The sequence below is a fragment of the Periplaneta americana genome, chromosome 11 (genome assembly GCF_040183065.1).
Source record: "Periplaneta americana isolate PAMFEO1 chromosome 11, P.americana_PAMFEO1_priV1, whole genome shotgun sequence".
Taxonomy (NCBI): domain Eukaryota; kingdom Metazoa; phylum Arthropoda; class Insecta; order Blattodea; family Blattidae; genus Periplaneta; species Periplaneta americana.
In genome coordinates, this window is record NC_091127.1 from 26,174,428 (window position 1) to 26,197,894 (window position 23,467).

At 38.3% G+C, this 23,467-nt stretch overlaps 1 protein-coding gene across 1 annotated transcript in view; it reads right to left on the bottom strand.

Moving 5' to 3' along the window:
• The window catches only part of Meltrin (meltrin), a 573,117-nt gene that overhangs the window by 67,736 nt on the left and 481,914 nt on the right, over positions 1 to 23,467 (bottom strand). Inside the window, exons 3-4 of the mRNA XM_069839168.1 lie at positions 7,305 to 7,384; positions 5,819 to 5,894 (exon numbers count right to left, since the gene is read on the bottom strand). Of these exons, the coding sequence (XP_069695269.1) occupies positions 5,819 to 5,894; positions 7,305 to 7,384 (156 nt within the window). The remainder of the gene's footprint in view (positions 1 to 5,818; positions 5,895 to 7,304; positions 7,385 to 23,467) is intronic.

Sequence of the window (23,467 nt, forward strand, 5' to 3'; positions counted from 1 at the left end):
ACCTCTTGTTGCCATAACAGCAGCCATCCTCAGGTATGCTCTCCACTAGTTTGCGTAGGATATCCACTGGAATGCGTCGCCATTCCTCTTGCAACATGGCACTCAGTTGGACAATGGAAGTTGGCCGCATCTCCCGAGACCTCAATCACCGCCGGTCCAATTCGTTCCAAAGGTGCTCAATGGGATTGAGATCAGAACTCTATGCAGGCCAGTTCAACAGGTGAGCATTATTGTCTGCATACCACTGCATAATATCCGCCGAAACGTGGGGCCAACTTCCATTGTCCAAGTGAGTGCCATGTTGCAGAGGAATGGCGACGCATTCCAGTGGATATCCTACACAAACTAGTGGAGAGCATGCCTGACAGGGTGGCTGCTGTTATAGCAAGAAGAGGTGGTACCACGAGGTTCTAAAGGAGCAAAAACAGTGCCCAATTACTTTTTGGTAGATAGTGTATAAATGGATGTAGCTAATAGTGACGTCTTCTGGGGGATCTACGTTACCCCACTAAAGATCTGGATAACCGTAAACCTAATTTCCTTCAAGGACTGCTTCCAAATTTTTCACGACTTGCTTGGGCCTACCAGCAGTTCTACGGACAGCACTGACTTCATTTTTTGCGTCACAGACGATGTCCGTCGATTCCATGAGTGACTTAAAGTCCGATATTTTCCAACTTTTCGATGCTTTCAAAAATCCAGCCGAAGTTACAGTCGATATATGACATTTCACACGCAATTTTAGAATTATATAAGAAACGCTGCAAAGCAGTCAAATGAATATTGGAATAAAAGGGAAAGCCACTGTCCAGTATAACAAAACATCTCTCTTCCAGATGCAGGAAATATCCTAGACAATAGCTCTTTTCTACTGCTCTGTAAACACCAGCTAACAAAAGACGAAGATGAAAGTTAAGCTGCTTATACCACATTCTAGTGTATACAGTCACGAAGCTTGAGTTGTTGAGGTTGCTAGGAACAATAGACTGTGCAGATACTATTTCGCATTGTCTGTAATGAGGCGATAGTAGCGATCCTAGTGGTTAGCACCTATCTATGGATGCATATTTATTACATATTAAGCTTCGTGACTGTAAATAGGCCTACTAGACTGTGCTTATACAGTAGGCGGTGGAGATGAGATCGTTATGTGGCGAGACCTGTCAATCACCTAGGCTTTTTTCAGAGATGAGAAGAAAGTGCAAGACGGCAGGATTAGCAGAAAAATACCGGGTTATACTTAAGTGGCCGTCCTGTCAGGGATGCTGAAATGTGTGTCCCATTATGTACTAACGACTTTGAGTTTAAACTTAGCCTATATAGGCTATGCATTTTTATAATTTCGTTTCAATTTATCCTGAAATATTGATAATCTTCTTTACAAGGCGTTTAATTAAAAGATATTTGTCATGAACGTTAATTTTATTTAGTAGTATTGTTGTTGTTGTGGTTTTCTAATGCCAGGCGTTTGACAATAAAGTCATTTGATCTCTTGCACTCCAATATTTTTCAAAGATATTATCATGGCCAGCCACTGAAGCACAGATTTTGAGATATTCCGAATCCATTTCTTGGTTTGAGTTGCATAATGGGCAGTTAGGGGACTGATATATTCCAATTCTATGCAGATGTCTGGCCAAACAATCATGGCCTATTGCCAATCTAAATGCAGCTACAGACTATTTTCGTGGTAAATCGGGAATTAACTGTGGATTATGATGCAGAGAGTTCCATGTTTTCCCTTGATATTGTGTTATCAAATTTTGTTTGTTGAAGTCTAAGTATGTAGATTTAATAAATCTTTTCACAGAGTAATACGTAGATTTAGTAACAGGTCTGTAAGTAGCAGTGCTGCCCTTCTTTGCTAATGCATCCGCATTCTCGTTTCCCAGGATTCCACAATGGGATGGTATCCATTGGAATACAATTCTTTTATTGAGTGATATTAATTGAGAGAGCATTTTAGTTATTTCTGCTGTTTGAGAGGAAGGTGTGTGTTTAGAGACTATTGATAGAATAGCTGCTTTGGAGTCTGACAATATAACTGCATTCTTAAATTTATTGATGTAGCATAGAAGATTCCTGAGAGTAGTATTGTAGTATTGTGCGAAATATGTAAAAATGTGTAGTATTAAAATTAAAATGAGAGAAAAAGAATAGCTGCCCTTAAAAAAGGGGTACCGAGAGGTAACAGCACCTAAATTAATTTTAGATCAACAATATTCTACTTTTAATTGTAATTTAATTTAATTTGTATTTATTTTGGGGGGGGGGTAGCAGCTATCCTCGACAGGAATAATTTATTTTTCATATATAGAACTGTACAGATGGTTATTTACAATTAACAAGGAATGTCTTAAAAGATTAATGGTTATATCTTGAAGTTCCAAAAGATCGATATGGAAACGATGAAAGAAATTGATACAAAATCTTGAGATAGTGCCCTTTGCACCAAAGAGCAAGCCAATTACAGTTTGAGTTTTCAGACAGATGCATACTAAGGAACTAATAGGTATGTAATTACATAAAAATCCGGACTACTGATACAGGAGAAAAAAAAACCTACTACGTATCACGAGTAAGTCAGCCTGTAAGCACTATAAATTAAGTATTTTTGAAGGTGTTAACTGTTTCCCTTGAATTATTTTTAGCGTAATAAAAACTGAAAAAGAAAACTATTAGCGCTGACTCTGAACAAATTTCAGTTTTGTGCAATTTTGACGTAATGACTTCAAATAATTGTTCATTGTTATTGGAGCAAGCTTATAAAACACAGTGTTCGAAAATGATTGATACATTTCGTAACTTATTTTCGTCAGAATGAATACAAAGTGTCCAAAAAAGAACAAAATGAATAAAAAAACATCTAATAATAATATCTAATATCTGGTAGCCTGGTGTACTGTAGGGCAGAAAAATGCATTGCCATAAATGGACGTCACACTGAGCACCTCCTATGAACAAGTGTTCAGATCTCAGAAAGTATGTGTTGTAGGACCCATGTTTATTAGACTTCTTTTCTTGTTTTGATGCATACTATCACGTCCTAAAATATTGGATACTTTTTAACATCCTGTACAATATAATGGAAAAATAATAAAATATGTACCATATAATGGATCCAAATATAATAGAAAAGTAATATAAAATTTTCCAATGGTTTGAGTTTGTTATGACATCGAAGTTGTTAATAATAATAGTACATTATGCAACGAGCCTGTAATGGTAGTAATTAAGACGCGAGTATGTTTGTTTATGAAACGAGCGCAACGAGTATAATTTTCATACGAGCGTCTTAATTACCATTATAGGCAAGTTTCATATGACTTTTTATGCTCGACCATATTTATAACTTGAAATTATTCAGAAGTATTCATGTTATGGTTATGTAAGTGAGGAGTGGAACTGACCTGAATTCTAAGATGTGCGCAGACGCGAAAGTATTGATTTTTTCCGAAACACGAATGTCATGTACCTTGATATAATCTAGAGAATAACATGAAGATTAGGCTTGATATAACCTGGAAATTGATTTAGAATTGAAAAACGAGATGACAAATTGAATTTATTTGATTATTATTTACAATTAACGCTAATTATTATAGTAACAGAACATAACCTTCTGCGACAGCGTTGGATTTCCAGCCTCCGTGACTTTTCGCTAATTGTCTTTCGATTGCATATCCGAGGATAATCGATACTTGCGGTTTTATAATGGTACAATCAGTACAAAGTTGATTTCTCATTGGTTGAACAACTGAATTATAATGAATAGGTGTACTTTAATGAGGTGCATTAAAGGGCTGCTACCAGGTGTATAATTACTACATTTCGGCATGGTCGAGCATAAAAATGTATATATTAAACACAAGGACAAGGAAAGCTCCATGCTTGTGGAGGGAATACTTTCTGGCTGTGCGCCATGAACAGATGTAATCGGAGAGCTGACAGGTCTAATCATCCTGCTACTCTTAATTAACGAGCCCTCGGTTGAAGTCCCATATAAGCTACTGTAGTATCTAACTCAGAGCAATTGCAGTACTTATGAGGGCAGATGCATCATTCCAGAGGTGACAAAAGGAATCAACTTAACACAAATATCAAAGTTCGAATGTGAAAACTTCGTCACTTCTTCTCTTCCATTGGTTGATTTCTAACGTCACAAATGAAACCTCCCTGACTTTCGGTGGTCTGGAACTGTAATTCGATTTCTAACAAAGACAACTACAATGCAGAATTTTTATTTTGTTTTCGTAATGATTTAGTACTCTACATAATTCTAGCGATGCTTCGTCAGACACATCTTCAGATAGCGACTTAGGTTAAGAATAACATATGCTAACATACCGATCGAGATCCTAGACATCTCTGCATGATGTCTCGTGAGACTGCAGAGGCCTCTGACGGGAAAAATAAAGACAAAATTGAAAATAGGAGGGCGGGCACATCAAGACAATAGATTGAATGATACACGGTACACTTTTCAGAGCTATGTCCTATTTTAAATATAACAATAAAAGTCAATCCATACTCCTATTCAGGTAGCCTAACCGTTGTTTTTTTACCCTAATGTGAGAAGCAGATAGGGTTGCCAGATTTTGAGATGGGAAATAAGGAACACCTTTCATCCACATTCGGTTTCTTAGAAAAAACATTAAGTGTATAAGAAGAAAATTCATTCATTCATAGTTTTATGCCCAAATGCAGGTCTGTCACTGCAAACCCAGCATTCTCCAATCTTTCCTATTTTCTGCCTTCCTCTTAAGACTCGGCATTAATATGTAATACATTGGTTGATTCACTGACTGAGAAGAAACTGCCTACTGAAGATGCACTCGAAGGAATGGTGTAAGGGAGAAAACTTCGAGGCAGAAGAAAAATAACAAATGATAGTCGACATTCAGATATATAGATCATATGCAGTTTCTTCTCAGTCAGTGACCCAACCAATGTATTACATATTAATTAATACAATTATTAATCTTATTGTGATTTATGCATTATAATTATTTATTACGTCATAATTATAATTTAATTGTGAACTTACTCTTTCATTTTTAGTGGGATATTTTACGACGCTGTATCAATATCTCAGGTTAATTAGCGTTTGACTGAAATGAAGGTGATAATACCGGTGAAATGAGTCCGGGGTCCAGCACAGAAATTTACCCAGCATTTGCCCATATTCGGTTGAGGAAAAACCCCAGAAAAACCTCAATCAAGTAACTTGCCCCGACTGGGATTCGAACCCGGGCCACTTGGTTTCGTGGTCAGACGCACTAACCACTACTCCATAGGTGTGGACACTTTCATTTTATATATTCCTATATTTAACTTGTATTTTCCACTTGAATATGTCGTATTTAACTATTTATTTATTCATATAACAATCTTCTTGTAAAACCTACAGTTTTCATCATTGTTAAATTATAAAAAGTTCATTTTTTGTAACATTTGCAGTATTCTATTCTTTCCAACCTTCCATTTTGTGGCCATTACTGAAAATAATCACAGTAAATGGGGAAAAGCTTAGCAAGAATTTTGTTACAAATATATTTTTCAGTTTTTTTTTGCACCAGTTTAATCTATGAAATACACCACATTTTCTGGTACTGTCATACATACTACAACGCCGCCACCAACCACACTGCAAATGTGACGTAGGTACTGCGCGCGGGATTTGAAATTTGAAAACGAAACATTTGGCGTACGGTTCAAGACTCGCGGAAAAACAAGAGCTAAAACAGTATTGTTCCGGGTAAAACTGTACATCTGGCAACCCTAGAAGCAGACGAGATGCAAGCGTTTATTAACTCACCTTTCCAGTTGGTTTATTTACAACGTGTTGACCATTGTGCTGGTATCTTTCGAAATATGACTTCGGGACCAACTCCCTGAAACAACACAAGTTATTCTCAGAGCTTCACAACCTTCTTGTTCTTTTTGGTAGGTTATAATAACAAAAAATTGTGCATTTATTTTAACCGATAATATTCAACGCAGCATAATAATCTCTCTTTTAATTTAATTCAGTACTATCATCATCATCATCATCATCATCATCATCATCATCATCATCATCATCATCATCATAGCCATTACTGAATTATTCGGTCCATACTCACTCTTGTGATGATTTTGAATGAAAGTGCGCCTATAAAGATATTTACAATCAACAGGGCTCTGTATTTATGTGATCAGCATGGCACAAGTCCATCCTTTAAGAGAGCACAGAACAGAGGTACAAGAAATACACACCCAGACGCTCTAAAGAGTGATTCACATCTAATGTACCGCACTTTGGGAATCAGTTCTATTAGCTATTTTGAGCATAAAATCTCATATGACCATGAGTTCGATTATCATAGTTTGAAAGTTATTCGTAAAAATCCAAACATCATACTGTGAATCAGGCTTTGGAGTTGCTTGCGTCGTAATACAAACGTTCGAATGTAAACCAAACGGAGGGTTGCGCAGTGACGTGAAGTACGGGGAGGAAAGGGAAGATAAGGGCCATATTCATAGACTTCTAAGCGCGGGCTTCCGGTGGATGATCAGCGAGCTAACGTTTTTTCGTATTCATAAACCACTCTTAGCAAATGATATGATATATGAATCCTGTACAAGTAATCAGCCGATAGCCGGGGCTAGTTTAGCACACTCTTAGCGCGGGCTAGGGAAATGTCTATGAATAACACCCTAAGTCTTTCCGTCGTATTATGTACGCTGCTGCGATCATCAGAGGTGTACGGAACGCTATGCGCGCCATTCACATCCGTGCGGCCAAGTGCACTGAAACGCAAGGAGGTATATCTGCTTCTGCTTTGAATAATACAGTATTTTGAATTAATATTTCTGTGTATTTTAAGTGAATAATTATTATTAGTATTGCTCAAAACCACTGCTACTTTCGTAGGGTTCAATCAGCTGTAACTCCTTAACGATTGATAATCGGACACATGTTCATATGACATTTTATGCTCAAAATGGCTTATAGAACTCATTCCTAAATCGCGGATCATTAGTCGTGAAGCATCCTGTATATCTATGAGAGAGTTAAATTTTCAATTCCCACAGTGAATCGAACCTACGTCCGTCGTATTTGTCCTCTCTGATAATCACACAGCCATCTATACCTATTTCAGCAGACTATGTTCATTTCCACGGCTCTGAGATTTGTTTTGAGAGCTCCTGACACACTACTCCAGAGGAACACATTAAAGAGAATGTTACGAATATGATTCCCGCTGTTATTGCGTGTAAAAATGAAATAAAAATTAAATATAAAAGTTATAATTACTTACCTGTTTAGGCGCAGGTCCAGCACATAGTCCTTTCCGTTAATGTCATACCCTATCGTTAGGTCGTGGATGTGGCCTGCGCCCTGTAACAAGAGAAAGGGCTTATTAGTATAGCTCTAAAATAATACATGTATAATATTGTGAAATACACACCGGCACATAAATACATGAGAAATATTCTCGAAATATGTAACTAAATATATAACAATGAACTTAATAAGTTTAATTATAGTATTTTTATTTAAATTTATTTATTTAATGCATTAAGCATTTATACATTTATAATTACTGTTACGATATTTTGGAGAAAAGAATAATTTTCAAGGTGGCGATTTTGTAATAAGATATAAAATAAAACAAAAAAAAAAACGGAAATTTTGCCCATTTTTATAAAAGGACTGGGCTAGTTTTTTATCCATCGGTCTAAGGACTGTTTTCAAGTCACATGCACAATAACAGAAACTTTTAGGGATATGTATGATAAGGACTTTCTTGTGTTAAATTTTAACGTACCTTGTTAACATGTTTCGACCTATTTTCGGTCATCTTCGGAACTGGTCGTTGTTGGTGTTGGCGCCTCTTGTTTCCTGTGAGGGTGCGTTCGGAGTGTAGAGTCAAAGAATGTATGTGTTTTGAAATTGAGTTGTGTGTTGAGAATATCGTTGGGGTGTGTTTTCGTGTGTCTGTATATTTCATATTGTTCTAATGTGTTGAGTTTCTGGCTTTTTGGTTGGATGTGCAGTATTTTCATGTCTTTCCCCAACGATATTCTCAACACACAACTCAATTTCAAAACATATACACTCTTTGACTCTACACTACGAACGCACCCACACAAGAAACAAGAGGCCCCAAGACCAACAACGACCAGTTCCGAAGATTACCGAAAATAGGTCGAAACATGTTAAGAAAGGTATGTTAAAATTTAACACAAGAAAGTCCTTATCATACATATTCCGAAGTGATACAGTGTTAAAAGTTGTGTAATCAAGATGTACAAACTTTTAAACAAGGATTGGTGTTTTTTTAAGAAAACAAGCTTAAAATATGATTAATAATAGATGTCTCAAACATAATTTTATATATATATATATATATATATATATATATATATATATATATATATATATATATGTTGTGTTTTATTTAACGACGCTCGCAACTGCAGAGGTTTATATCAGCGTCGCCGGATGTGCCGGAATTTTGTCCTGCAGGAGTTCTTTTACATGCCAGTAAATCTACTGACATGAGCCTGTCTCATTTAAGCACACTTAAATGCCATCGACCTGGCCCGGGATCGAACCCGCAACCTTGGGCAAAGAAGGCCAGCGCTATATCAATTCGCCAACCAGGTCGACTATATATGATCTAAATCATAAAAATGGGGTCAAATGGACTGAGCGAGTTTTGGGATCACACTTTTCAATTTATTACTTCCATTCTTGTTTTTCATATCCAAGTTTTTCTCACATCTTAAATAAAGGGAGGAATTTTTGATATTCAAATGTAGTATTTCTATCTGCATTTCTATTACAGTTCGGAATTCACGACTAATAAATCTGTCATGTTTAAATGTTGAGAAGTTCTGCTACCTTCTGTCTTCATAAACACAATTCGCTGATCGCCTATAGCGGAGCAGATGACGGGTAATCTATGACTTATACAGCACATCATTTTATTTTTACTTCAATTTTTATTGTATCCGAGTTTTTTAATGTACTTCACTCCCACCCCCTCTGTTAGTAAACCTCCAACCGTACTCCACACAGAACCAAGGCCGCGTATGCAGTACTGAGTTAGTGAGTATAGTACGTTCCAGAAATATGTTCGCGTTTTCCAGTGACGAAAGAGCTTTCAATATTGAATCATATTTTCGCATAGGTACTGTCGTCTTTTTGCCTACGTCGCATCCCGGTTTCCCCTAGTTGCTTCTAGTATCTGGGCTGTCTTAGCTCTTTTCTGAAAACATTAATTTCTGTTAGGAATTGGACGTCTACGTAATATTATACAACTGTTTAAAATAACTTAAATATAAGGGCCTCGTTAAGTAATTAACTGTCACGTGATTTGCCCCCTTTCTATGACCCTGCGACAAAGCTACTTGGACGGACAGTAGATAGCATTTCTGAGTAATCTTATCTTTTCGGATCGGGCAGAAGTGAAGATTAAATTTACAGTACATAAGGTACTCTTTTATAGAGTAGGTATAAAATTATTTCAACATGAGTTACTCGTGCGAAGGACGAAACTGGTAATTAGAATTAGGTACAATAGTCTATAGTGCGAAAATATGCACAAAAGAACTGAAGCCTTTATCGAAATGAACGGCCACCATTTTCAAAAATGTGTTAAAATATCCACATTATGATTATTTTTCAATTTTCTATATTGTACGCTAATGTGCTGTAACAGTACAATATACACTGCATAATTAATACGTCCGAATGGACAGCTCAATTCGTGAGTAAAAACACTAAGTGTTAATACACTATTGTATTTTGATTAAACAAAAACCTAATAAAAATTATCAAACTCAAAATTGCGATATTTCCTAGTTTACATAAATGGATGAACTACTTTTCTTCCCTCCTATAGCTAGTAAAGTGATTTGTATTTTACGCCAGTACCATCGAACACCAGTCTTGGAAGGGAGAGCAAGCGGTGTTTCCGGTTCTAGACCTTCAATCCAGAGATATAGCCAGGTTAATATTAAAAATGTTAGTAAAAATAAAATGATGTCCCTGTATAAGAATGTAACATGCAAGAACTCCAATAACAAACACTAGGCCTAATTCAGATCGGAACATGTCCCCCTCCCCTCTCTCCCATACACACTAATGTGGTTACAAGTGTAAAGACTAATTGCAACGTAGAAAGTTGTAATAACTTCTAGAAAAGAAAGAAGGAAAAAAGAAACAAATTCCACTATTTTATCAGAAAAGTTCCAGCTTTCTCGCTGACGTTGGCAACACTGCTGTTGACGCTAGATTGTTTTGGCAAATGTGCCAACATTGAGCTCGCAGAATCAAAACTTCCTTCTTGAGCAAGGAAGTAATAGATGACCTTGTTGTGCCAACGAGTCGCAGCACATGCTGCCAGAATTGTCATTTGTTCCTTCATGAAGTGTGACCATGCCACATTAATAGCCTATATTATACTCTTCACCCTCACACAGACGCGAGCCGAAGTACTTCCACTCTGAAGACTTTGAGGTGGACAAAAATGTTATTTCTTACTCGATCTTTAACAACGTTGTATTAACTACGAGGTTACCTAGTGTCAGTTAAATTGGCGATAGCGAGATTGTAATTCGGGGAGAAGAATCCAAGCCATGGGGAAGGCCACGAAAAAATTCAACTAGACATTCAGCTCAAGCGAGATTCGAACTCACGTCCGAACGCAGCCTCAAAGCACAAGTCCTTCGCTGACCCCTAGAACATGCAAGACGGTATTGTTGAAGATTGCCTCAGGAAACTCACTTTTCTCCTGCCACCATTACATTACTTTGTCCAGAAATTATAACCATACTTGTCGCAATGAAGTAGTAACTGGAAACTAAAGCACCATACGTACTATCTTGCCAGGCATACGTTCCGTAGGATATTCAGGGTGTCTCTAAATTAGACCGACAGACATTGAGATCGGATAGACAACCTTTTCCAGAACACTTTTTGTTAAGGAAAAAATGAGCTACGACGTTTCGTTTCAATGCAACAAGGTGTTATGTCATTAACGCTTACACCCAGTTTATTGACTTCCTGAACTCAGTATCATGTTTCCACTCCAGCTCACTTTGGCAATGCAGTACTTACGAGTAGTCATCTTACAGCTACATACGGCGAGCATTGGGTAGCTAGAGAAGAAAACGTTGCTTGGCCGGCGCGATCGCCGGACCTTAACCCATTTTGATTTCTTTTTGTGGGGTCACCAAAGTCTGTAGTTTATGAAACCCCTGTGGATTCCGTACGTCTTGTACCACGCATGGCCTGCGTAGCTCACGAAATCAGAGAAATGCTTGGTGTATGTGAGACAGAGTTTGGCAAGTCAATGCACGCTTTGTGTGGAAGTCAATGAACGTATGTTCCATCATTTGCTGCAGTGATGAGAAAACTGTAGTGTATTGGGATCAGACTGCTAATTTACTCGTAACACTGCAGTAAATGTTTTTCCTTTTCTCTTTGTTTTGTTTGTGTTTTTATATTTTGCTTTATCAAATGAATTTCTGTAATTTTAATTATATGTTTATTAAATTCATGAATTAATTTTCAAATAATTACCTCACTCTTGTCTTATACGATCGCTCAATTAATGACATGAGACCTTGTTGCGCTCAAACGAAACGTCGCGTCACAGCCCATTTGTTCCCTTAACATAAAGTGATTTAAAAAATTGTCTATCCAATCCCAAAGTCTGTCGGTCTAATTTAGAGACACTCTGTACAAGACTAATGTATGAAACAAGTAATTATAAGAATGCAGGGACTTGGAATGAAGTGGAACTTACGGGAGGGGGGGGGCACTATGGTCCAGTACTGCGATCTTTTACGATCTATTGCACTAACCCTCAAACTACACCAATACCCAAACACACGCCGGCTGACTAGACTAAGGTTCGCTGCGTACCCAGGTTTCGAGCAGGAAACTCCCCCTCGTCCCTAGGCCAACTCCCTCCGCGCGTCGCCAGCAGACGATTGGGGAATGCTATGGAATGACGACGAAATGGAGAAATGGTGACGGAATTATGTAGATGCCTAATATGGGAAAACGGGAGAACCTCGAGAAAAACCCCAACTGCGACCTTGTCCGCCATTAGTGTCACTATGGATTTTTCACTCGCAGATTTATCTAGAGAAAATCAAAACTCGAGTGGGATTTAATTGACTATTACACGATTAGAAGAAAGTATATAAAGATTAGAAGTAACAAAGTACTCCAATACAATAAAATATTAATTGGCTTACGAAAATACAACTGTCTTCAAATGTATTATTGTACCATCTCAACATTACGCTAGATGGCAGTAGTGTTTTATGATTATGTTTTCTTGTTACCGGTATCAGTTGTGCCGACTATGGAATCATCATTGAACTCTGTGGACTGTTACTGGTCAAGAAGGCTTTGTTGGTTCAGTTTCATTTTTATTAAAACATTTGCATTTCACTTCAATCATCCGGATCCCAGTAATCAACGTCATTTGACAGATGATTTTCAATAAATCTTAGTATTAAACAATCTCTGATACGTGACTATCCATAATATCATATAGCAGAAGCTATAACAAACATAACCTAATAATATAAACAAGTGTTAGAAAAGTTTTAATTAGGGATGATGAAGTAAACAAGAAACATTTTAATTAACGATGATGAAATAAAAAATAAACATGAATAATTTTAAAAGAAACAATTATTGAAAGTAGGTACAATTTTCAAATTTGAATGTTTTAGTGGTTGGAGGTTCAGTTGATGTTATATTGGACGTGTGCGTAAAAGAAGTGAACTCGTTAATGTACATGGTGTATCCCTCAACTTATTCAGGATTTCCGAATGGTGCTCTTCATATATGACCAGTGATCTTTATTAATTCTTGTTCTTGAATGCCAATGCGAGTCATATTTGAAAGTGCTGTGCATCGACTGAAGTGGTTTGTAATTTTATGTTTTTTTGACGTCCAGACCAGTGCAGTTTGAAATGTTGGCAAACAAAGAAGCAAATGCTAGGGTGGTGATAAAAATAAACAAATGCTAGGGACGCGATAAAATTAAACATATGCTAGGGACGCGATAAAATTGTGCGATAAGCAGCCATGATTGGTTGAAAGACGTCCTTTCGTACCGTTTTATTGGTCGAAAGTAGTGTGACGTAGTAAAAGTGTAATAGTCAATGAAAAATCCCAGACCTGACCGGGAATCGAACTCAGGCCGCCTGCGTGACAGGCCTGAGGTCTGATCACTCAGCCGCCACAGGCGTTATATAGGGACTTAATCGTAGCTTCTTCTTAGGCAGACCTAAATTAATAGTTTAAAGAACTTAAGTCCACTCACAATTACCTGTAAAATATCCATTTTTAATCTACGCAACAGCCTAAAAACAGAATGTAACCGTTGCTTCGCCCGCCAAACACGTCACATATCTTTCATTATTCAAACACATCTGTATCTAATTCTACGAGAAGGCTTATTTTTAATTTAGTTCAGATAAACGAAGTTTTAGGTCACTCTAATGCGAAAAACATGTTGCTAGTTATTGGCTATCAGTTGTTGAGACTCATCATGTTCAGAGTACGATACCATTTATCAGTGTATGTGCCATACATACTTTATGTGAAAACTGAGTCGTTTTTGACAATCAGAACATTACATACGAAATTCCTTGATATCGCTGTTCCTAACAGGACCAGGAACAGCCGCGGCGAAAATGCGACTCACGAGCACATTGTGGCTCGCAGTGCTTTTCTCTCGCTTCCTACCTACAACCCCCACCCTCTTACTCACTGGAGTCAAACTCCGTTCCATTTGTATTTGTCTCGGACCTGCGAGTGGCGTATCGGTGCAATATCTCTCTCGAAACCATGTACCTCTATAAAAAACGAAAGTTTCAAGTAGGATGGGAGGATGCATTCTTTTGCTTACAATATGATGAGAATATTAAATGTATGATTTGTTCACAAATATTACTAGGAAAACGGTTGTATAACATAAAACGGCATTATAAGTTACTGCATGTTACTGATGAAACATTAAAAGGTTAAGTGTTGTTATTATCATCATCATCATCATCATCATCATCATCATCATCATCATCATCATCATCATCTCTGTACTCGATTATTTTACAGCAGATGTACGAATAATGCGGTTAGATTTTCAATTTAAACTCACAGATTTACAATGTGACGTTAAATGAAAGCTAGATGTAAGGACTTGACAGATATTGAACTTTTCAAATCTTTGGAAAAAAATAAATATTTGGCTTGCTCTGTGGAAGCCATGTTCGCTGTAACTTACGTTTGTGAAATATTATTTTCAACAATGAAAATAGTAAAAACCAAATTTAGATCACGACTGACAGACAAATACCTTCGTAATCAACTACGATTGGCAGTAAGTGACATAATTCCTGATTTTGAAACTTTGTCGCAGAAACATTCTGAAGATAGTTAATTTTAGGTTGTGATAATGTGTCCTATGTTTTCTTGTTCATTTCTTTCTTCGTTACATGTACTAAACGTTAACTTCCCCTTCGGTTGTCCGCCTCCCTCCATAGGTGCTATGCACGTTGCAGCTTACACAGTGGCTCGGCGCACCATGGCCTTTTCGCCACGGCTGATCTAGAAGGAACAAAACGCTTCCTCGATAGCCCCCCCCCCCCGGTGTTAATTTTTAAGTAGCCACCGGCGTAGCTAAAGCTCGCCTGCCGATCCGGAGTTGCGCTCGGGCGCGAGTTCGATCCCCGTTTGGGCTGATTACCTGGTTAGATTTTTTCCGAGATTTTCCCCAACCGTCAGGCGAATATGAGATAATCTTTGGCGGATTCTCGGCCTCATCTCGCCAAAAACCATTTCGCTATCACCACTTCAATCGATGCTAAATAACCTCGTAGTTGAAGGATAGAATACAGAAAAATTCTCTCCGCACCGGGACTCGAACCCCTGTTTTCAGCTCTACGTGCTGACGTTTTATCCACCAAGTCACACCGGATTCCAGTTCCGATGCCGGATCGAATCCCCTCAATTCAAGTTCTATCTCTCAGTTACCCCTCCCAATGGCACAATGTCCAACGCACCATGTACAGAAGTGCACTCATTACGACTAAGTAGTTGATACAGCGTCGTTAAATATCCAAGTTCTATGTTGATTATCTCTCCCACGATATATTATAACGAAATCAATGTACATGAAAATATACATAGTCGTGAACACAGTATGTTTATAAAGCACAATACAACACACCCTCACAGGAAACAGAACAAGTGGCGCCAAGACCAACAACGACCAGTTCTGAAGATGGCCCATAAATAGGTCGAAACATGTAAACGAGGTACGTTGAAATTTAACACAGGAAAGTCTTACCATACATATTCCGAAGTAATCCATTCTCTACCATCATATTCCACCTTCCTCAAATACGTTTTAATATTATCCTTCCATCTATGTCTCCGCCTCCCACATATCTTTTACCCTCAGTCTTCCCAACTAACACTCTATATGCATTTCTGGATTCGCTCATACGTGCTACATGCCCCGCACATCTCAAACATCTGAATTTAATGTTCCTAATTATGTCAGGTGAAGAATACAAAGAATACAGTGCGTGCAGTTCTGCGTGGTAATGTATTACTAGTAAATTGTGGTATCTTACTACGATCCACAAGACTTAAACTACCCGCAGGAAGTTTGCATAAACTTGCATAAATTAACTGCTTCAATCACTTTGAAATCCTCAGGAGGCTAAGTTTAGTTTCCAGGACATTAATAGCCTCCAGTCAATTCAGTGCATTGATGCAGGTTAAGTGGGGAAGTTTCCTCTTCATCCACACAAGGGATCTTCGGTGATTCCATGGCTTTACGATCACTTTCATGTGCAGATGATGTTGTTGATACAGCACTCACTTTTCCGCTCGACTGTTACTCTTCTCTTTCCTGAATTTTCATCATCGTGAAGTCCCGTAAGCTTTGTCGTTCCCAATGGTCAAATGATTACCTTATTTTTTTATTAAATCCAAAATTCGCGTATTTAAAGCCGGTCGAGCATGATAGAAATGAAAAACCGAAGTTCCTGTGCTGTAGATTTACGATATACGGAGTGATCCGTTTGGGAAGACATACAATAAAAACGTTATAAAATGAGAACTGTTGCTATTTATTGTTAAATAATTTTTACATGCATTCTAGAAGAATGGGAGTTTTGTCCAAATTAGACCTCAACGTGCCCACCATCGCGAATACGACACAGTTCATATCTTGATGCTAATTACTCCCATGTGTGGTCTAACATCTCAGGGGTAAGGTCTGTGGATAAGCTTCGGGGCTTCTACCGCGTTGTCTTGGTGTTGGTGGCTGACGTTTCGACCTCTGTGTTGTGGTCATCTTCAGAGCAGTTGGATAAGGAAATAGTCTGCGAGCTCGTGTGTGTATATATATATATATACACGAGCTCGCAGACTATTTCCTTATCCAACTGCTCTGAAGATGACCACAACACAGCGGTCGAAACGTCAGCCACAAACACCAAGACAACGCAGTAGAAGCCCCGAAGCTTATCCACAGACCATGTACACCAGCCGCGGAAGCCTACGCGAACATCTCAGGGGTAACTTTCTCAAAAGCTGAGAAAATCTTTGCTCTGAGATCATGAATATCTCTGGGTCGCTGTGCACACACATCATTCTTCACGAAACCTCAGACAAAGAAATCGGGTGGTGTCAGGTCCGGGGAATTTGGAGGCCACATAATTGGCCCCAAATGTGTCTTCTAGATAATCAAGGACGTCTGTTGCCCAATGAGGTGGTGCACCATCCTGTTGGAACACGATATCCATTTTATATTCCTGTTGCAGTTGTGGTTCGAAAAAGTTTTTCAACATGTCCAGGTATAGTCCTGATCGAACTGTTTCCACTGCGAAGATAAACGCCCCATACAGATTATAGCGACTTACCGCGCACCAAACATTAACTTTAGGACTAGCCAGTTTCAATTCATATGAGACATGCGGATTTTCACTCGTCCACTGACATGGAAGACATATTTCGCTCGTTGTTGTGCAGTGAACGGCATTTTGTTTATTCGGTCGTTGCTGAGTAACTTCTTTTGTTTCTTATGATGATACAAAACTCCCGTGCTTCAGTATCACATTGGAACTGAAATAAATTTTATGCTCGACCATGCCGAAATGTAGTAATTATACACCTGGTAGCAGTCCTTTAATGCATGTCATTAAAGTACACCTACTCATTAAAGTTCAGGTGTTTTCAGCCAATGACAACTCAGCTTACAGGTGTTCAGCCAATAACGAGTCAGCTTTGTACCGTTATAAAACCGCAAGTATCGATTATTCTCGGATATGCAATCGAAAGAGAATTAGCGAAAAGTCACGGAGGCTGGAAATCCAAAACTGTCGGAGAAGGTTATGTTCTGTTACTATAATAATTAGCGTTAATTGTAAATAATATTCAAATAAATTCAATTTGTCATCTCGTTTTTCAATGACGAATTCAATAATCAAAGTTATACCAAGTTTAACGGATTACACAATACTTTCGCGTCTGCGCACATCTCACAATTCACGACCTAGAACAAGGTCACTTCCGATCTTGTCAGATACAAATAAAATGTATACATCTGAATACTGTAATTTCAAGTTAGAAATATGGTCGAGCATAAAAAGTCGTATGAAACTCGCCTATAATGGTAATTAAGAAGCTCGTATGAAAATTATGAAACTCGCTTGCGCTCGTAGTCATTTTATTTTATGTCTTCACAAACGGATCAGACAGTAAATTCAAAATACAGAGGGTACTATTCATAGACATTTCGCTAGCCCGCGCTACGAGTGTGCTAAACTAGCCCCGGCTATCGATTGGTTACTTGTACAGGATTCATATCATATCATATCGCTAACACTGGTTTATGAATACGAGAAACGCTAGTTCGCTGATCATCCACCGGAAGCCCGCGCTAAGAATGTCTATGAATACGGCCCAGAGTGTCCGCAGAAAATCTCTATGATTATAAACGGATATATCATGTCTGTAGGTAATCGTGTGCACATGGAAATGGTGACACCACAAAGAGAAACTAAACCACTTTATAGTGCATAACTTGTATGACACGCGGGGTGCATATTGAGTGTTTATAAGACTCAAGGCTACATTCCCACTAACGCCACATGCGCTCCAAAATATCTACTGGAATAGACTCAGTGGCATCGGCGATACAATGTCGCAGCTCTTGCAGATTATGAGGCGCTTGATATATATTATTTAACCCCATAAAAAGAAATCACAGACATTCAAGTCGGGGGACCTCGGTGGCCACTTGCAGAAGACGTCTTGGCTTCCAGCACGTCCAATCCACCTTCCTGCCAGTTTATTAAGATGTTCACGAACATTTGTTACAATGTAGCATTGCAAAAATAACAAGACTGACAAACTCGAACGAACTAAACCCATATTACGAATAATAGCTTCTATTCAATTCTGCTGCCATCTATTGTTTTCGTCGGCAATAGAAAAAATTCTAAATTATGGTTTATTTAACGACGCTCGCAACTGCAGAGGTTATATCAGTGTCGCTGGTGTGCCGGAATTTTGTCCCACAGGAATTCTTTTACATGCCAGTAAATCTACTAACAGGAGTCTGTCGCATTTAAACACATTTAAATGCCATCGACCTGGGCCAGGATCGAATCCGCAACCTCGAGCACAGAAGGCCAGCGCTATACCGGCTACGCTACCGAGGCCGAATCGGAATAGACAACTGCAATATTCAAAAGAAGAATTTTTCGAGTCGTCCTTTCTTATGAAACTAATGCAAAGTTCGTAATGTACACCGTTACGAAATTATATTCGTTTGTAATCACGGATGATTTCTATGGACATACTGTATAAAATTCTGAATCATTTTATTTTTATTTACCTTCAAAGATATTTAACCATTAGTAAATGACCTATAATTCTTCGAATGATACTAAAAATGATTGACAGCTTAATGGGCGAGCAATGCCTTAGGGCAGGAAGTAAGAGGAGGCAACTCTCTGAGATAAAATCTATATACCTTCATGCATTATAAAGAGCATTAAGATTCTCCTTGCATAATATGGTTCTACCTGCAGAATTACTGAATTCAATGGGATGTAGGGCGGACGAGTTCGCCCATGCCTCCATAACCTTCTGCACACATACTCGTGTTTCAGACATACCCACTTGTTTATATTTGTCATTATAAGTGAAAGGAAAGTAATAGGATAAAACATGTCGAAATCTATCTGTCTTAGTCGTAAAATAACCTACTGTACTATTCTATCTGTCTTAAATAAATAAATGCTAAAGAAACCAATAAATACAAAACTAATAAACAAAATAAATATATGAGTAATGCGAAAATGTACGTAATAATGAATTTAAATTGAAATGATTTCAGTTTCTGTATTCATCTACCGCAAGTACGAGAGATAACTACAAGTCCAACGGATCCGAGTTCGATTCCTGGCACTGATTTGGAAACATACTTTCATATCAAAGCGTTGTATATTTCTTTGTTGTAAGCCTCTCTATCCTGTGTTGTCTCATACTACGCCATGGTGGTCATTTGACCATGGAGTCCCGCTGTATGTGAATGTCTAATATTGATTCATAATCCGAACTACCAAACAGAGATTGAGGGTTTTTGAGAATAAAGTTCTTAGGAAAATATTTGGGGCTAAAGGGATGACGTTACAGGAGAATGGAGAAAGTTACACAACGCAGAGCTGCACGCATTGTATCCTTCACCTGACATAATTAGGAACATTAAATCCAGACGTTTGAGATGGGCATGGCATATAGCACGTATGGGCAAATCCAGAAATGCATATAGAGTGTTAGTTGGGAGGCCAGAGGGGAAAAGACCTTTGGGGAGGCCGAGACGTAGATGGGAAGATAATATTAAAATGGATTTGAGGGAGGTGGGATATGATGATAGAGACTGCATTAATCTTGCTCAGGATAGGGACCGAAGGCGGGCTTATGAGAGGGCGGCAATGAGCATCCGGGTTCCTTAAAAGCCAGTAAGTAAGTAAGTAATCCGAACTACCATGAAGATGGACGATATTGGTGGCGGTCGTAATGACTATGAAGAAGGAAAGATAGATCAAATGTATAACGCAAATGGATGCTGTTGTATTTCATTTGTATGTGAATTAATTTTTCTGTTCCTTCTGTTCTTCTTCCTTCTAATAAATTAATTATTCGAATAGTGTGTCATAAAGTCTTCCTATTGTAAGAAGTTTTAATAAACAAACGAAAACAAAGACATTAATTTGCAATAATAACGCCCAACATTTACCGAAATAATTTGGATGTACTATATGCAGTAACATGAGCTGCTGCCAGAAAGTCAAAAGGAGATTGTAATGCGATCGTCCAGTTCAAAAGTGCGAGAACTCAAAAATTGACATTTTTTAGTTATTTATATTATTCAAAGCCCCTTTCGGAGCTCTTTCCGATTCAGTATTGAGATAAGTCATATTTACAACCAAAAAGAAAAGAAAACTGAATAAACTGCTTTAGAAAGAATTATAACTATGGACTTTACTAATTCATTATTAGTACATTTCGAAATGTATCAATAATGAACTGGAAGATTGTGATAAACACGTCCTGAATACTGACTCATTTCTAATTGCCGTGGTTATGAACCAGAACTCTGTTCCTTTCTAAGTGATTTATTTGAAACTTTAAACTGAAGATATCTCAAAACTTGTTTTTTTTTTAGTTGTCGCACTTTTGAACTAGACGATCGAATGGCAAAGGAAGCTTTTAAAATAGAAAAAAAGGGAGTATCTTTTGAGGACCTCTGGAAAAAGAACTAAGAAAGATACCAGTGAAGTGCTCTGTGTGGAGTGTAGCGCTGTATGATGCAGAAACATGGACATTATGATGAAGTGAAGAGAAGCGACTAGAAGCATTTGAAATGTGGATATGGACAATAATGGAGCGTGTGAAATGGACAGACAATAAGAAACGAAGCTGTGTTGGAAAGAGTGGGTGAAAGAATAATGCTGAAACTGATCAGGAAGAGAAAAAGGAATCGGTTGGATCACTGGCTGAGAACAAACTGCTTACTGAAGGATGCACTGGAAGAAATGGTGAACAGGAAAACAGTTCGGGGCACAAGAAGATATCAAGTAACAGACGACATTAAGATATATGGATCATATGCGGAGGCTAAAAGGAGAAAGTTGGGTTTGCAGTGAAAGACCTGCTCTTGGACAGGGCACTATGAATGAATGAATTTGCACGTACGAGATTCAATCAATATATTTCCGGACTGCACTTGTATTTATTGTGCCGTTAAACATACATGCGCGTGTCACTGAAGATCATTGCTCTCATGCTTGTTGAGTCAGTCTGTCAAACAGCGTTGGATTGTCTTTAAGAACTGAGCTTCTACACGTGATTAAGTGCAAACATGTCAAGTACCTAGGTACTATGATTTTTTTCTGAAATCTCTCCATATACGCCTTATGGCTAGTGTTCTTCTCTGCCCTTCAAATGATGCATTTAGTATAGATTCCAGGCGTTTCTCTAGTTCTAGATAAGTTTCTGTGTGTTGCCTATATTCAGAACAGTCCGGGAACTTATTGACTGACCCTCGTATCTACGCAGGTCACAATACTACATCACGCCACGCCGTTTTGTGTACATAGATACTGTTGAAATACTGGAATAGTGAGATATATGGTGGAATGATGGAGGAAGACAGAATAATCCCGAGATAAACTCTCAAAAACCATGGCTTTATCCACCACAAATACGACTTTTCCATCACCGACATTCGAGCATGGTCCGCAAATATCATAAGCAGTGCATTTCTCTCATTTTTTCACGTAATAATACTAATTATGAGGCAGGAAACCGATTTTTGCGCTGTTAACAAGTTTCTCCTGAGAGTAGACATCCGTTCTTGCAACTCTGCGAGGAATATTATCGCACGAGCTCGTGTGGTCGTTTATCAGAATTGATCATTGCGATCTGGAACACAGCAGAGAATGGTGTTAAAATCAGAGCACGCTGAATGTTACAACTGCCAAGCCGTGACCTTTCCGCTATCAGCAGTGATACAGGAAGAAAGAAAGGCATCACATTTCCATATAGTGCACGTGCAAAACGCAATGACACTATTGTTTGGAGGGAAGCATGACTCTCAGTCGTGATAGTGATAGTACCACAGTACCCGAATTCCATATCACATCGTACGTTCCCTAGATAGACTATACGTTTGTTGAAATAATTGAAAATAACGTTAAATAAAACTACAAGGTGAGTCAAAATCGCTTTCCCCAATATTCGTTCTTAGATTTCATACTTGTATACATATACAGATGTCATAACTTGAATAAACGAGTAGCTGGTGTAACAAGTGGTGGGTTGAAACCATATTCGTGCGTCAACTGTTCTTCAGATGTCACGTCTTGGAAAAAGCTCTCGTTTTGCCGATATGCAGTTGATATGACAACAGGGTGGAATACCACCTCATTATGGTGTAGGAGTGAGGGACTTCTTGAACCAGCAATTCCATAAATGGATTGGCCGTCGTGGCACAACAGAATGGCCACCCAGATCATGTGACTTGACGTCATGTGATTTTTCGCTCTTGAAAAATGATGTTTTTGCTCAGAAACCGCAGGATCTGCATCAGTTGTGACAGATCATCGAACAGTCATTCATGAAAAGCGTGAGTTATATTCTACCATCTGTAAATCAGTCTCTGAATCTGTGAATTGTGTATTGAGAAATAGGTCTCCATTTTGAACAAAATCTGTAAAGGAATGTGTAGTCAAATGTAAATTGAATGTAGTTAGCCTAAATGTAAGGAAGTGTTTGGGGAGAGCGAATTTTGGCATAACCTGTTTTTTAAGATATGAGTGGATAACAAAGTCTACAAGTCAAACATAATTTACAGTTGGTAATAAATGATACTCGGGAGGAAATTAAACACAGAATAAATGTGGGAAATGCCTGTTATTATTCGGTTGAGAAGCTTTTATCATCCAGTCTGCTGTCAAAAAATCTGAAAGTTAGAATTTACAAAACAGTTATACGAGTATTACCGGTTGTTCTGTATGGTTGTGAAATTTGGACTCTCACTTTGAGAGAGGAACAGAGGTTAAGGGTGTTTGAGAATAAGGTGCTTAGGAAAATATCTGGGGCCAAGAGGAATTAAGCTACAGGAGAATGGAGAAAGTTACACAACACAGAACTGCACGCATTGTATTCTTCACCTGACATAATTAGGAACATTAAATCCAGACATTTGAGATGGGCAGGGCATGTAGCATGTATGGGCGAATCCAGAAATGCATATAGAGTGTTAGATGGGAGGCCGGAGGGAAAAAGACCTTTAGGGAGGCCGAGACGTAGATGGAAAGATAATATTAAAATGGATATGAGGGAGGTGGGATATGATGA